The sequence below is a fragment of the Manis pentadactyla genome, chromosome 10 (assembly GCF_030020395.1).
Source record: "Manis pentadactyla isolate mManPen7 chromosome 10, mManPen7.hap1, whole genome shotgun sequence".
Lineage (NCBI taxonomy): Eukaryota > Metazoa > Chordata > Mammalia > Pholidota > Manidae > Manis > Manis pentadactyla.
The window spans coordinates 17,130,001-17,145,884 of NC_080028.1; the positions used below are offsets into that span (position 1 = coordinate 17,130,001).

At 40.5% G+C, this 15,884-nt stretch overlaps 1 protein-coding gene across 5 annotated transcripts in view; it reads left to right on the forward strand.

Annotated features, from left to right (window-relative positions):
- The window catches only part of GLT8D2 (glycosyltransferase 8 domain containing 2), a 34,850-nt gene that overhangs the window by 13,144 nt on the left and 5,822 nt on the right, over nucleotides 1–15,884 (forward strand). For 3 of the 5 annotated variants that reach the window (XM_036891296.2, XM_036891295.2, XM_036891293.2), the window contains exons 2-7: nucleotides 1,409–1,455; nucleotides 3,677–3,769; nucleotides 9,980–10,151; nucleotides 13,490–13,607; nucleotides 14,553–14,637; nucleotides 15,262–15,374. In XM_036891296.2, the coding sequence (XP_036747191.2) occupies nucleotides 1,437–1,455; nucleotides 3,677–3,769; nucleotides 9,980–10,151; nucleotides 13,490–13,607; nucleotides 14,553–14,637; nucleotides 15,262–15,374 (600 nt within the window). In that variant the 5' untranslated portion in view covers nucleotides 1,409–1,436. Of the gene's footprint in view, nucleotides 1–1,100; nucleotides 1,241–1,408; nucleotides 1,456–3,676; nucleotides 3,770–9,905; nucleotides 10,152–13,489; nucleotides 13,608–14,552; nucleotides 14,638–15,261; nucleotides 15,375–15,884 lie in introns of those variants that run through there. The other 2 variants (XM_057486457.1, XM_036891294.2) reach the window with 2 other exon arrangements.

Sequence of the window (15,884 nt, forward strand, 5' to 3'; positions counted from 1 at the left end):
TGGACTGATTAGTGGACATGCCAGTTTTTGACAAGTTCCTGCAGCCCATCTGCCACAAGGAAAGAAGTTCTAATGGGCAAGTGGCAGTCTCTGCCATGGGATCTTTCTCCTCCCCATCTATAGTTCTTGGGCTGTGGCCAAACCCCAGGGTGCCAGCTCATCATTTACTCAGGGCCATTTAACACATTCATGCTCTCGTCCCTGCCCATCCCATCTAAGCACAGAAGACTTTGACTGTATAAGAGTCTTCTCCCAAGGGGAACTCTGCTAGCAATGAAAGGAATTACTATTTTTTTCTTCATTCCTGCACAGTTTACATGAACTTGAAGGCAAACCAAGAAGCTTGTAAGATATTTTGAGCTCACTGTGGATAACTTTGAGTGTTCGCTCTCCCTTACCATCAGACTTTCTATGGGAATTTTTGAAAACCATTGCTTTAGGACTTATAATGAAGATAAAGACTGGAGGGGTTACATGCATTTAAAGTAAACTCCAAACTCCTTTACAGACACCACAGTTTGGTCCAACCTCTTCCAGACAGTCTCTCCCTTACCCCACTGCGTTCCAACCACACTGAACTTCTTGCTGTACTTAGAATACTCAGTGCTTTTCAGCCACAGGGCCTTTACACTTGCTGTTGTGTTTGCCTGAGATGCTCTTCTGCATTCTTTCCACTGTTCCTGCTCTTTCTCCTCATCAAATGCCATCTCTCTAGTGAGGCTTTTCCTGGTACACTCCCCACCTCTGTTGATCTTTATCTCAGTATCTCTGCTATTTCCTTCATATCACTTTCCATATTCTAATTATTTTATTCATTATATTTTAATATCTGTTTCTTCCACTGGATTGAAAGCTCCATGAAAATAGGGACTGGGACTGATTTGTTCATTGGTGCATCCCCAGTACATTGCACAGTGCTGGGCTTTTAGTAGGATCACAAAAAATACTTAATGAATGAATGATTGAACTGAGTGGAAGGTATGCCCACAAGGGATTCCTGAAGAGGTGGAAGCTTCCTTATCAAAGGAATGATAGTGAAAAATAGGCTGGGGGTTGACCTTTTAGATTAAGTAGATTTTCTTGTGTGGCATTTTTTCCAGTTAATGTCATCTCATCTGCTAACCCAGAGGACTGACAAGGCTCTTTTTGGAAAAGGTTAAAAGTAATACCTGAAGACAAAAGGTGACCTCTTGGGGGCCCTTTGTAAAGTTTATACAGCCAGAGAAATCAATTTGAAGAGGTTAGCTATACAGTCAAGAAATATTTAGTTTCCAAAATTCTGGATTCAGAATGATAAAGGATGATTACACAATTTGCCACATGTCAGACAAAGACATAGTCCTTAATAATTGTGTGATGACTTTTGGGTTGATTCTGTTTTAAACAAAATTTATTCTTTAATCCACAGGTCACAGTTTTTATCCTCGTGAACACACATGGCTTTGTTACGAAAAAGTAAGATTACATCTTTTGAACACTATTAAAAATAGATATTTTGGAGGACTGTTTTGATGCTGTGTCTTAGTTTTTCGTTTTGAAATCTTTGATTTTCATGGGTAGTTTTCCCACAGGCAGTTCTTGGTGTCATCATTTCAAGATGATTCCAATGGAGAGCAGGAGAGAATTTGCTCAGAGGTGGATTTATCCTGAGATGGGTTAGAGATTTTCTATAATGCTTCCAAAAATAATTAATTTTTCTCATTTAAAATAAATATTCATGTTTCTAGTTTAGCATTTATAGTTTTTAAATTATTAATATGATTTGTAATTATTATTGTAATTTTGTAATTATTAATATTACAACATTTTTAATTATATAATCTTCAGACCTTATCCAAACCTGAATTTCCCCTGATTTTAGGTCTTGTAGTTTGTGACTCTAAGGGGAAAACATAGTAACCTTATTGTGTTACTGTTACCCTCAGAGTAGAGTTACCATGTGTTGCAGATGAAAAGACAAGATATCCAGTTAGATTTGAATTTCAGGTAAACTATGAATTTTAAGTACATCCCACATATTCCATGGGACATGCCTGTACTGAAAAAGGGTCAGATGGTGGTAGACATTGAGCTGTTTGCCTGAACTGGCTATGGCAGGTGAACATTAACCAGATGTATCAATAAGCTACAGAACTTTGTCCCCTATCTTCTGCTTCTCTATAGTTTTGTTTAAATGGAGTCTAGTATCTGGTTATCTTTGGCTGAATCTGATTATCTAGAAAAGCAGAGAGGAGCTAGATAGAATCTCTGAGGTAGAATCACTGAGCTTCAGAATATAGTCTGGATGGCATCCATGGAGACTGTCCACCACCTTCCTTTAACAAATGCGGAGACAAAGGCCTAGGGGCCAGAAAACAGATTGGTGTGGGGCCAGTACATATAAATAACTTGATATACAAAAATAACAAATACATTAAAAATACAAAACAATTGTAAGGTCTTTATTGGGTGCATATTGCCTTTGTTAACTCTTAACACACCCCTGTGAGGTAATTATTATTATAATCCCCATTTAGCAGATGAACAAACTGAGGCTCAGAGAGGTTAAGTAACCTATCCAAGGCCACATGACAAGGGGGTGGTGGTGGTAGATCTGAGTCTGACTTCAAATCACAGCCCTTTACCCCTCTACCAACATTTTCCAATGTACAGGCATTAGTGCAACATAACATGGCAATGGACCACTTCAATTTGTCATCACCGGTGTTCCTTCTGTCGTCTGCATGCCTGACTATGATCCTCAAATTGATTCATTAAAAAAAATGTAAATGTACTTTACAATCAAAAGTGTATATCCTTCCCATAAGTAGAATAACAGTTCATCATAAAAAGATTGTACAATATATATGCTTAGTACAATGTTATTCAATTCTGGGTAGTTTTTTGTTGCCTGCCTGCGTATGAAATTAGGGCTGATTTCTCACCCTGTGATTTAATGTTATGAACATGAACCTCTGAAATCATCTCATATACAACCAGTGACATGTGCTCCATACTTAGGAAAGCACTGTCCTACACCACTCCACTTCTCAGTAGATCCCGAGGGCAAGTGTCACTGTCTGGAACAGATGGTTCTGAGGCTTAGAACTGGAAGAGATACTGGGGTCTTCTAATTTTTAACTCGGGGCAAAAATTTTCTGTACACCATCCTTGGCCAGAGGTTGAATTAACTGGGAAGCAGCTTACATTGTATTACATTGTATTACAATGGCTAAGAACATGTACACGTAAGAAGTATTGGCTCATCATAAGCATTATATAAATGTTGGCTATTATTTGAAGCAAAGTATTCATGCACAGAAAGTGACTCCAAAGGCAGCATCAGGTAGTCATTAAGCTTGTAGCCTCTGTCATGACTACCTGAGTTTAGCTCTGCATCTTCCTGAAACTACATCTGAGTATCTTTGCACATCAGCAATATCCCAGGTTAGCTCTTTTTTTAAAAAAAAATTGAAATATAACTGACAGCAAATATCCTTTTAGTTTCAGGTGTTCATCATAGTGATTTGATATTTTTTATCCCAGGTGAACTTGACTCCATATGCTATCTGCTTAAAGAAAGGTGCCTGACCACCACTCTGATGTATGTCAGGGAAGCCTGACATGGCTATTCTAAATTTTCCTACATTTTCATCTTGATAGGCTAAACTTGAACATGTTTCTATTTTTATTTCAGTTAATCAAGTGTTGCTGTTCCTTCTGATTTTGACCCTCTGTGGGATTCTGTATAAGAAAGTTCATAAGGGGACCATGCTCAGGAATGAAACAGGTAGGCTAATGGAATCAGCCAGTCACAGAAAGACAAATACTGAAGGTTTCCACTAGTATGTGGTACTTAGAAGTCAAAAATCATAAAGATAGAAAGTATAATGGTGGTTGCCAGGATATGGGTATGGGGAGAAAGGGGAGTTATTGCTAAATGGGTATAGAGTTTTAGTTTTACAAGATTAAAAAGAGTTATGAGGATGATATGGTCTTGATGGCTGTACAACAATGCAAATGTATTTAATACCACTGATCTGTGCACTTTTAACATGGTTAAGATGGTAAATTTTATAAGTATATTTTACCACAATAAAAAAAAAATTTTTTTTTTAAAGAATGAAGCAGATAAGCAGGCATGTAATCTGTCTAGGAATGTGGTTTAAATGTGTCCCTTTGATTCCTTTCAACAGCTGGGTTCAGAGACAAGCAACAATTTGCCCTCTTCCCAAGGACCCACTTACAGAATGTCCACCGAAGGCCAGCTTCTCGGTTGTGTTCTAGAATGAGCAGTGCTACTCAAACTTTAGCACATATAAGATTCACATGGAGGGCTTGTGAACCAAGCCCTGGGCCCCACCCTGAGAGGTTCTGAATTAGTAGGCCTAAGAATTTGCGTTTCCAGTAAACCCCCGTCTATGCTGACACTGTTGGTTCTTGGACCACACTTTGAGTAGCCAGCTCTACATCCATCCCTTTGGAGTCTCTCAGTAATTTTGCTTAAGGAAGTTACCCTTCTCTCTCCTCCCTGCTGGTTCATTTCCGGCAGCGCGCCAATCTTCAGAACTCTCAGCTTGAGAAGAGATCTGGCATTGACCCTATATTCTCCTCCAGCTGCACTTAGGAGCCCAATTTCCCTCCTCAGGGGTGAAGTGCTTGAGATGGCACCATCGCAACTTCCACACACACAGAGTCAACCCACACGAGAATTAAGCAGCACTGGTAGTGTGTTTATTATATTTTTAATTAATTTACTGTTGATATTAGTCAAGCAAATATACTCATTTATGAAGAATACAGAAGAGAAAAATGTTCCCTGTGGCTGTATCAGCAAAAGACAAGCACAGTTAATATTTCGGTGTATTATATACATGCCACACTTTTTTTTTTTTTTAAACCAGAAACTTAGGCACTGGACACACAACAGGGAGCAAAACAATGTCCCTGCTCTCACAGAGCCTTTTATTAAATACAAGGAAAACTCATAAAACAATTAAAAACATGTATAATCTGGTCTAAATGAACATCAAGAACATCTGGAAAGAGAAATGACCTCCACACAGATGTGTATGCAAATGTAATTGCATACATTATTCATAGTAGCTCCAAACTGGAAACAATCCACATGTGAATCAATTAGTGAACAGATAAATAAAATACAGTATATCCACACAACGGAGTGTTTTCAACAATAAAAAGGAAGAAGCTACTGATATATGCTACAAATACTAGCATACTTATGAATATGGATAAAGCTCACAAACATTATGCAAAATGAAAGAAGCCAGACCCGAAAGGTCACACAATGTATGATTCCATGTTCATGAAATTTCTAGGTAAGGCAAATCTGTGGAAATGGAAAACAGATCAGTGATTGCCTGGAGCTGGGAATGGGAGTGGATTGACTTCAACCCAGCTTAAGGGAACTTTTCAGGGTGATGGAAAAATCCGAAAATGTGATTGTGGTCATGGTTGTGCAACTGTACATTTCTAAAAATCGTTGAATCATATATTTATAATAGGGAATTTTAAGACATCTGTATCAGTCTGCCTGGGTGGCCATAACAAAATACCACAGACTGGGGGGCTTAATCAGCAGACATTTACCGTCTCACAGTTGTGGAGGTTGGAAGTCAAAGGTTATGGTGCTGGCAGGGCTGGCTTCTCCTGAGGCCGAGGCCTCTCTCCTGGGCTTGCAGAGGCTGCCGTCTCCCTGTGTCCTCAGGTGACCTTTCCTCTGTGCTCACTTCCCTGGTGTCTCTGCCTCTTCTTATAAGGACACTGGTCATATTAGATTAAGGCCTCACCTAATGGCCTCATTTTAACTTAATGGCTTCTTCCAAGGCCCTATCTACAAATATAGTCACACTCTGCACTATGAGGGGGTTAGGGTTTCAAGATACGAATTTTCGGTGTACTCTTAGCCAGTCCCTAAGAGTATCTAAATAAAGCCTTCATAGAACTTTTAAGAGAGAGAGAGGAAGGAAATCGTACAAGGTCAAATACTGTCTGAACTTCAAGCTCTTTACTCCTCATGCTTCACTCCCTACCCCAAAACCAACATATTCGGTCAGCTGATCCCACTGCAAACTCCTTTCTCCATGGAAAGAAATGAGTAGCTTTTGTAACAGCTGTTAAGACAACTGTAAGGAAATGTACATCCTGACTGATTCATCCACCAGATGCAAAGTTCTTGGACCACATGTATGGATTCAATATCACATTTTTATCCCATTCAATGTTCAAATAGAAAAACATGAAATACCATCAAAGAGAATGTAGTGCTGACATGGAAAGATGGCCACGAAAAGTTAAGTGGAAAGAGCAAGTTGCAAAAACTATGAAGAATATGATTTCACTTTAGTTCTTAAATAACACATGTCTCAGGTATATATCCTTTTGCACATAGAGAAGGGGCACACAGCACACTGGTAATGGAGGTCTACCATTGGAATGGGGTGGAGAGGTCTGCAGAAAATCACGATTTACCAGATACTTGTGTTTGGGCTGGAATTTTTTCAAGAAGTTTATATGATTTTTTCTTTAACAGACCTCATTTTTTAGAGAAGTTTTAGGTTCACAGCAAAATTGAGCAGCAGGTACAGAGATTTCCCATATAACCCCTGTCCTTACACACACACATACAGCCTCTCCCACTATTAGCATCCCCCACCAGACTGGTACGTTTGATACAATTGATAAACCTGCCTTGATGCCTCATTATCCCCCCGTGTCCATACTTTACACTGGGTTCACTCTTGGTGTTGTACATTCTATGGGTTTGGACAAACGTATAATGATATTTACCTACCATTCTAGAATACACAACAGTTTCACTGCCCTAAAAATCTTCTGTGTTCTTCTTAGTCCATTGTTAATTTTTGTATTTTCAAAAACAGTAATTCAAAGGATCAATGTTATAAGGTGACATCCAGAGGCCTGTGCTGAAGAAAAACATGGTGCCATCCCGTGTGATCTCCTGATGATGACATGGCATGTAATCTGACCATTTCCTTGTGACTAGCGTGCTGGTGATTCATTCCTGGCTCATTTGGAGTGAGGCTAATCTATATGTTTGCCTAAAATGATCCTACTTTGAAATGGGATTCAGAGATTTGGCATTGGGAGAGTAGACCCTTCACTTCTAGGAATGGGCCTGGTTTGATGAGAGCTGCTTGTGGGCATGAGCTAAGACAATATAATGTATTTCCAGACCATTCTGCCATCATCCCAATGTTTTCTAGAGATTTTATGGGTATCAAATACTTTCCCATAGCCAAACCTTTTAATGGGTTGGCTCGGGTACTAGTTGGCACAATGGATCCAAATAGTACAGTGGATGATTCTGAAGGAAGCTGCAAGGATGGAGCGTTGGTGAAAAACTTACCATTGATAAACAGTCACACCCTGTCTCCAAGGCACCTTCATCCTTCATTCTGTCCAGGGAAGACTTTTTGGCAAAGAACAGTATTTTTGGCTTAGATCAGCTCCCAGCTTCTCTGAGTGGCAGATGCTCTTCAGAAGTGTGGCAGTGTGATGCATAGCAGTGCTATAAACTCAGTGTTTGACCCTGTCTTGGGGTGCTCCTCTTTCATGGGGATACCTTCCTCCTCCCTCATTCTGCCTGCTGCCTGACAAAGGCCACTACCTGAGCCTGACAGCCTGGCCTGGTCCCAGCTTTTCAACCTTCCCTCTCTCCTTGCCCCTGGGAGTGGCCCATGAACCATTCCTCCAGAGCCCTGTTTTCTGAGGCCAGTGCATTAGTTCAGTGAAGTCCAGCAAACTTTCATTGAGAGCTTCCTAGGGGCCAGACTCAGCGAGGATCATATAACGAGCTTACAGTCTAGTGAAGGAGACAGGCACATGAATGGGTTTTTCCTGTGCAGTGTGGTAAGTGCTCAAACAGAGACATCTAATAAATTCATCCATTCACCTGTCCAAAATGTATTAAGAATCTGCCATGTTCCAGGCACTGGCCTAGCTGCAAATGAACAGAGATGAACAAGATACTTTACCAGCCCTCACAGAGTTCCTAGTATAATAGGAAAGAAGGGAAAGATGGGCGACCAAATAAATTGCAGTGCAGCTGGTAGATCTGCCACAAGCGAGGACAGAGTGAGCTTAGACAAGGGGGTGAGCTAATTTGTGTGAGGGGCTGTTAAAGGCTTCCTAGAGGAACTGATGTCTGTACTGCATTTGCAATGAATAGGTGAGAGTTAGCTATGAAGAGAAGGATGGGAAGAGCATTCCAGGCATCGGAACAGCACGGCAAAGCCACTGAGATAGGGGCAACATGTACAGAACTCAGGGAACAACAAATAGTGTGGTATTGCTGAAGTAGGAGATGAGGCTGGGGAAGTGAGCAGGGACCGGATCCTGGGACACTGTGTGTGCCAGCTGAAGGAATGGGGCTTTATCCTGTAGGAACTGCTGGAGAACCTTCAGGTGTGAAGCAACATAGTCAGACTTGCATTTTAGGCAGATGACTTCACTGCCCGCAGGTAACATGCCACATGATTGGGGGACCTTCCTAAGAGAACAGTTTAGTCCAAAAGGTATAGTCCATGAAGAAATATTTTCTTTTCTGTTTAAAGTAACCCATGGTTACCTTAGAGAATTTGGGAAGTACAAGAAATGCAAACAAGGACATTAAAAGCATTTTATATTTCCATAAATAAATTAGATCCACTTGCAAATATATATGTATCAAATTGGGATCAAATACTAAATGAGATTCCTGTAATGATTTTGTGCTCCAAACACTGGAGGGAATTTTCTATTCTTTTCCCCCTTAACATTACATTATAAGTATTCCCTGATGTCAATAAGTAAATTGTGAAAAGAAAATTATTCTAGTGGTAGAAATCTCATATGTAGTGGCAAGTCAATGGAAGAGATATAGGAGGAGAAGGGGGAGGCCCTTCAATGTTTCTTAAATTACACAAAGCACAGTGGTTAAATTAATAAATGTTTGTTGGATTAAATATTAGCTAGAAGCTACTGTGGGTCTGATGACTGAGATTTTGCAAAAAGGTTTCTGTAAAGAGAGAGTGAGAGCTCTAAGTAAAAATCAGATACACATCTTAGAGTAGATACTCTTCATACTGATACTTCTTATTCTGCATACCTGAAAGTTGTATTGTGGCACCAAAATATGATTCTATGACATCAGTATTTTATATTGTAGCCAAGGCTCAAAGAATAATCAGTTATTCATCTTGTAATTAGTCTTGCTCTTTCATTTATCTCCTTTCTTGTGCTGTCAAATTTTGAGACACCTGACTAGAGGGTGACAAGAGAAGGAAGATCACAGGTGGTATACTTTACAGCAGCATGGGCAAGGTAAATATCCCAATTCAGGGAGGAGTCGAGGAGTTGTTGAATCAAAGGAGGCTTTTTAGTTCCTCATGTATTTTTCAACTGTGTGTGTGTGTTAGGCTATCAGACTGGCTTCTGTAAGAGAGCTTCCAAATAATAGTGACTTAGGCAAAATGGAAGTTTATTTTCTCTCTCAAGGGAAGGTCTGATGTGTCAGTTCCACAATCATCCAGATCAAGATTCCTTCAATTTTATGGCTTTGGTGTCCTCAGCAGGTAGTTTCCATCTCATGGTCCAACATGGCTGCTGTAACTCCTGTTATCAGATCAACATTCCAGCCAATGTTAAAGCAAAAGGGTTAAGAAAAAGGGTAAAGCAAGCAAATTCCTTTTAAAGGCAGATCCAGTAATTGCACGCATACTTGCACTAATATCCCGTTGGTCAGAACTAGATCATGTAAAGCTGCAAGGGAGTCTGGGAAATCATAGTCTTAGTGGCTGCCTGAGTGCCAGTTAAAATTTCAATGTCTTATTTCTAAGAAAAGAAGGAGAGACTGGATTTTGGACAATCATCGATCTCTTCCACACTGTGCTCTCTTACCTGAGGAGTGTGAACAAGTTAAACGGGCTCTACTGTGAAACTCCTTCATGTTCCAAGATGCTGATTTTGATGCTTCCAGATGATGACTCTGAGACTCCTGAGGAAATGGAGGATGAGATTCCTGTGGTGATCTGTGCAGCGGCAGGGAGAATGGGTGCTGCCATGGCAGCCATCAACAGCGTCTACAGCAACACGGATGCTAACATTTTGTTCTATGTAGTCGGACTCCGCAACACTCTGTCTCGAATACGGTAATTTCTGTTCTCTAGACTTTGGAGTTCTAGGCTCTCTTTTAATTTTTCTTAAGTGAATTCCCTTCTTTTTTTGGCTTGAAAAATGACATTCAAATTAATGAGGGAATGATCTGAGGTTTACTTGGCAACCTGACAAACAGGGTGCCTAGCTAAGGAGATTTCAGCAAAGCCTCATGAACCTGGTAGGGCAGTGGATCACCCTGCAGAAGTGAACTGTCTCATGAATGGAAGAAACCCTGTCCAACCCCAATCGATTAGGCAGTTTATACGAAAGCCTTTCTAAAATGGTTTCTCTTCCTTGTTTTCTTAACTTCAGAAACTTAATAATTTTAACAGGCTCAGAATCATCACTAATTGTAATTTTTGAACTGCAAAGCAATCTCTTTCCTGTCACACACCACACTGAAAAATAAACTGGAGTTGGATTTAGAAGTAAACAGAAAATCAAATTTTAAGTGTGTTATAAAAATGTATTATAAAAAATTATAATTGTATAATTTTTAAATGGAGAGTGACTCCTTGAGCCCAAAATCTTAAGGGAAAAAAACCAAAGAATGTGACTATATAACACTTAAAACTTTTAAGTGAATAGAAAACACTATATGTGAAATGAATCACATAATATGTTAGGCAAAATGTGTTCAACATGTTTTATAGACAAAGCATTACTATCCAAAATATATAAAGAATTCTTACAAAAAAATTTAAATATATAAGCACCTAGTAGAAAAATGAGCATAGAATACAAATAGACAATTCACAGAATAAAAACTACATATGGTCAGAGAACATGGAAAGATGTTCGTTGTTACTATTGGGAAATGCAAATTAAAACCAGTGGTATAAGTTTTCACTCATTAGGATGGTAAAAATTTAAAAAGACAACACTGTCCAGTGTGGGAAAATGGACATGTTTACTCCTTGTTTACACAATGTACACTTTGTAAATTGGTAAAGCATTTTAAGAGGGCAATATGGCAATTCCTTTTAAAATGTTATATGTATATATAGTTTGATTCACCATACCATTTCCACTGCTAGGAATCTGTGCTAGAGAAATTCTAGTGCATATTACCAAAGCATATGTACAAAAATATTAATTTCAGCATTATGGGAAAAAAATTGCTACATTCTTAAATGTCCATCAGTGGGAGAATATTTAAATCAACTATGGCATATGATGTGGCTATTAAAAAAAGGAACAAGGCAATCTGTGTACACTGACGCAGGAGACCCCCATGGTAAATCGTTACATGGAAAATGAAAGTTGCGACACCTCATACCCATTTTATGAATGTCTTAATTTGTTCAGGCTGCTATTAAGAGAATGCTACAGACTGGGTGGCTATAAACAATGGAAATTTATCTCTCATAGTTCTGAAGGCTGAGAAGCCCAAGATCTAGGCACCAGCCCACTCCACGTGTCTGGGAAGGGCTCGCTTCCTGGTTCATAGAGGGCCACCTATTAACTGTGTCCTCACGTGATAGAAAGGGTAACTGAGTTTTCTGGAGTCGCTTTTATAAGGGCACTAATCCCAGTCGTGAGGGCTCCACCTGCATGACCTAATCACCCCCTCATGGCCCCACCTCCAGATTCCATCACATTGGGGATTAGGTTTCAACATATGAATCTGAGGCGACTCAAACATTCAGCTCAACAATGAAAATAAAAAACACCATACTGTAAATGTATACATGTTCATATATGTTTCTGTAAAGAAAAATACCCAGAGAGATCTCTGTTAGCAGTGACTATATCTAGGGGGGGATGCAGGAATTGGAGAAGCAGTGATGAAGGGAACTTCAAGGTATTTTAAGTGTTATTTCCATCATTCAAAAAAAGAATGCAATTCTGTACAACTTTTATAATTAGATATTTTGGTGGTACCGCCATAAGAAGGTGCTGAGACAGGAAGACGTTTGCATCTAGAAGTGCCCTCTATGAATGCTCCTTGGCTCCTTTGGGTTTGGAGGGCTTATGTATGCTTTCTAGGTTCTCTGTCTCACTTCTCACTCTTCTTGTCATTTATTGTTGTAGATTGTCCACTGAGCCTGCTGTTAACAGCACTTTAATTTTCTGTGGGTGTGAAAACCAGATAACCAAACCCAAAAGGATAGAAAGCCTGTGTCATGAGTTCTGAGTAAGGGTTTATATGTGAAGGAAAGGTATGAGCCTCAGGCCTTTATGATGTCTGAATAGGGGCTTTTCCCTAGTTCTTGGGTATCGAAGCCACCACCCGTTTTGACATATTTTCTTAACCCTCTTCATTGAAGTGTAACACAAAAACTGAAAATTGTGTAAATCTCACGTACAGCTTAGTAGATCATCACAAAGTAAATATGCCTGTGGAACAACCCCACCCCAGCGCTTGGTGTGGCCAGTCTCTTTAACTTGGCTATTCTGATGGGTGTCCAGGGGTGTCTCATTGTGGCGTTGAGGTTTCTTTATTTCTACTGAGGTTGAGCACTTTCCCTACACGTTTCTTGGCCATTTGATGTGCATGTTGAGTCTCTTGCCAATGTTTCAGCTGGGCTGTCCATCTTTTCCTTAGTGGCTTGACTGTGTCCCCCTTCCCACAACCATTGAGGTATAATTGACATATGACATTGTGTAAATGACAGATTTTTATAGTTCCAGTGTTGCAGATTTAAACTGTTTTCAGAAGATCTAATTCTTTTGTCGATTTTTGATCTCTAACAAATGCTCCCTTACCATGTTGTGACTTTAGTCCTTGAAACTTTTATGTTGAAGTTATTTCTACCAAGACTCTTGTTGTGAATTGGATGAAAGATAACAGCTCTGTAAGACTGAGAACATGTAAGGGGAGAGGATGGAGAGAGAGGGGAGAAGGGGAGGATGAGAGACAGTGACAAAAAGACAAAGCTAAATTCAAATGGAGTCAAAACAGCAGGGTAAGAATGGTTTCAAAGAAGGTTCAGAAAGTCCTGCTTCATAACAGAGCTGTTAGCACATGACAACAGTACCAGCAACTACAGATGCTGCTTTATAGGAAGAAACACTTCTTGTTCTTCCAGTTTCCTGTGGAGATTATGCAGATCTGAGGAGATATTTGGTTATTGCTATTTTGCTTCATTTCCTTTACAGAAAGAGTTAAGTGCATTAAATTAAAAAAAAAAAAAGAAAAGAAAAAAAAGGAAGACTTGAAGCCAGACCAGATGGGGGAAAAAAAAAAAATCAGGAGTTACAGACTAAATGCTACAGAGGTTACACACATTTTACTTGTAAGTTTTGTAAGAGGGAAACATATTGACTCTGAGGCCATAGGCGAGTTGAAGGTGTACTAGAGCTTTTTTGTTTATTGTTATCTCTTTAGAAAATGGATTGAACATTCCAAACTGAGAGAAATAAACTTTAAAATTGTGGAATTCAACCCTATGGTCCTGACTGGGAAGATCAGACCAGACTCATCGAGACCGGAGTTGCTCCAGCCTGTGAGTAGGAATCGCCCCTGGGCCCGGGACAGCCTTTGGCAAGACCCTTGGTCAGTAAGGAGCACTAACATAGGGATGTTAGCATGGGGAGCATCAAGGATGTGGACGGAATATTTTTGAAGCCTCACAGTGTTAGATCTCCACCTAACTGTGCTTATTTATAATGTATAAGCGACCTCCCTAGTATTGGGAATCTTAGTATTTCGCTGCAAGAGTTTTTACAAAAGGGGACCCTTTCCTGCATAAAGAGGCGTGTTGATGGCAGGTTTGCAGAAAATACAGCCACCTTCCACATACAATTGTTACTTAAATCCATCCTTGAACATTTACTAAATTCTAAGCTCCCTGGTCTAATGACATGATCTTTTTCCAGTTCTAGGTATTTATTGTATGAGCGTGAGCTGAGCTGGGACTCTGAATTAAACGGTGTTGTGGCTAATAAAACTTTCCAATCCTACCCTCAGCTCACACCTCTCTGACTTTATTCTGGCTCAGGGAGCTTGTTGGGATGATGCCTCTATGCCTGTTTGTGTGTGTGTGTGTGTGTGTGTGTGTGTGTGTGTGTGGGCTGATTTAGCTGACAGTAGTTAAACTACTGAGCATAGAGGAAGGCTGCAAATGTGTGGCCTGAAAGATGGATGAGGAAGCCTCTGTGACTCCCACCGCAGCAGGTCGCAGAGGGGAGGGTCAGTTTGCGTAGTGGGAGGTTTGGCTCTAGAAGCAGCGCTGATCTGCCAGCTCAGCTGCCAAGGCTGGTTTCAGCCCCAGGGCTCAGGTACATCAGGCACCTGGAGCTCTGGTGAGGCATCTTAGCAAGTCTGGTTTATTCTGTCCCAAATCGGAAGCTGAGCTGAGGCCACAGTGAAAGCTGACCCTGAAGCACCCCTGGAAGATACTGGGCCACATGCCTCCTCCCCACCATCACTTCTTTTGTTGTTTTAACAGCTGAACTTTGTTCGATTTTATCTCCCTCTGCTTATCCACCAACACGAGAAAGTCATCTACTTGGATGATGACGTAATTGTACAAGGTATGTCCGCTGGCTGCAAGAACAATTCGGAAAAGGAGCAACCGATAAGTAGAAAGACTGTCTCTCTTCATTTTCCAGATAGCTAGATGCCCACTGATTTTGACTGTTTACTAAATTGGGAGTATAGTATTGTTGTAAATTTGGTAGTATTTAGGAAACAGGAGTTGATACTTCCCTGGACAGCCCAGTTGACTTTCTGAGAGCCACTCTCTGATTGCCAAAGCCTGTCATAAATAGCTGGGTAGGCTTTTCTTTCTCTGCACCCCTAAATTTTTTTTTTTTTAAGAGAAAGTCTCACTGATGACATCCTAGGAAGTGAGCTAAGTGTTGGTGTTTAAATGTTACCTTCTCTCTCTCCCCCACATGCAAATAAGATAAGCATTGGTGTGGCACCTTCAAAGCAACAGAAATAAAGAGAATTGACGAATGCCCGTCTAAGCCTATTGCCGTGGCTTTCTAAACTAAGATGAGCTATTCTTACTAAGTAAATTGCCAGATCACTTGAAATCAGGGATCATATACTTTTCCTTCGAAGCAAAATCAGGGATCGTTTAAGCTCTAAGGCTCTATCTAGCTCTAAAACAAATGCTATAATATTTTAACTCCTGGTGTTTCTAAATTCAGGTGATATCCAAGAACTGTATGACACCACGTTGGCCCTGGGCCACGCCGCAGCTTTTTCAGATGACTGCGACTTGCCCTTGGCTCAGGACATAAACAGACTCGTGGGGCTGCAGGTGGGCGCACCATCTCGGGATCCCGCCCCCTCCCTGGTGTTCTAGTCCCTTCTTCTCCCCACAGCTCCAATAAGTGTGATCTCCGCCTTTGAGAACCCTGCTGGTCTGGGACTGCTGGGAGGCAGAGCAGCAAGCGGCAGGGCTTTCAATTCACACCCAACTCCACTTCCCTACTGACGCTGGCGCAAGTTCCTTCACCTCGCAAGTCTCACTTTCTTTATCTGAAACATGGTGACGATACCTATTGGGGGGTGTTTTTATGAGCTGTGATGAAATAACAGATGTTAAAGTGTCCACGGCCTATGTGGGTGAGAAAACATGTCCCACCTCATACTACAAACAAATGTAGTAAACGCTCCAGAAAAGATAGTTATCTAGGTCACTTGGAACCATACTCTCTATCAGAGATGGTGTTTTGTGTAAAAGAAACTCATTGAATCTTTGGTTTTATTTTCAGAGTTTTGACTGTTGCTTCTCCTCCCCCTGCCCCCCTTTCAGTAGAGGAAAATA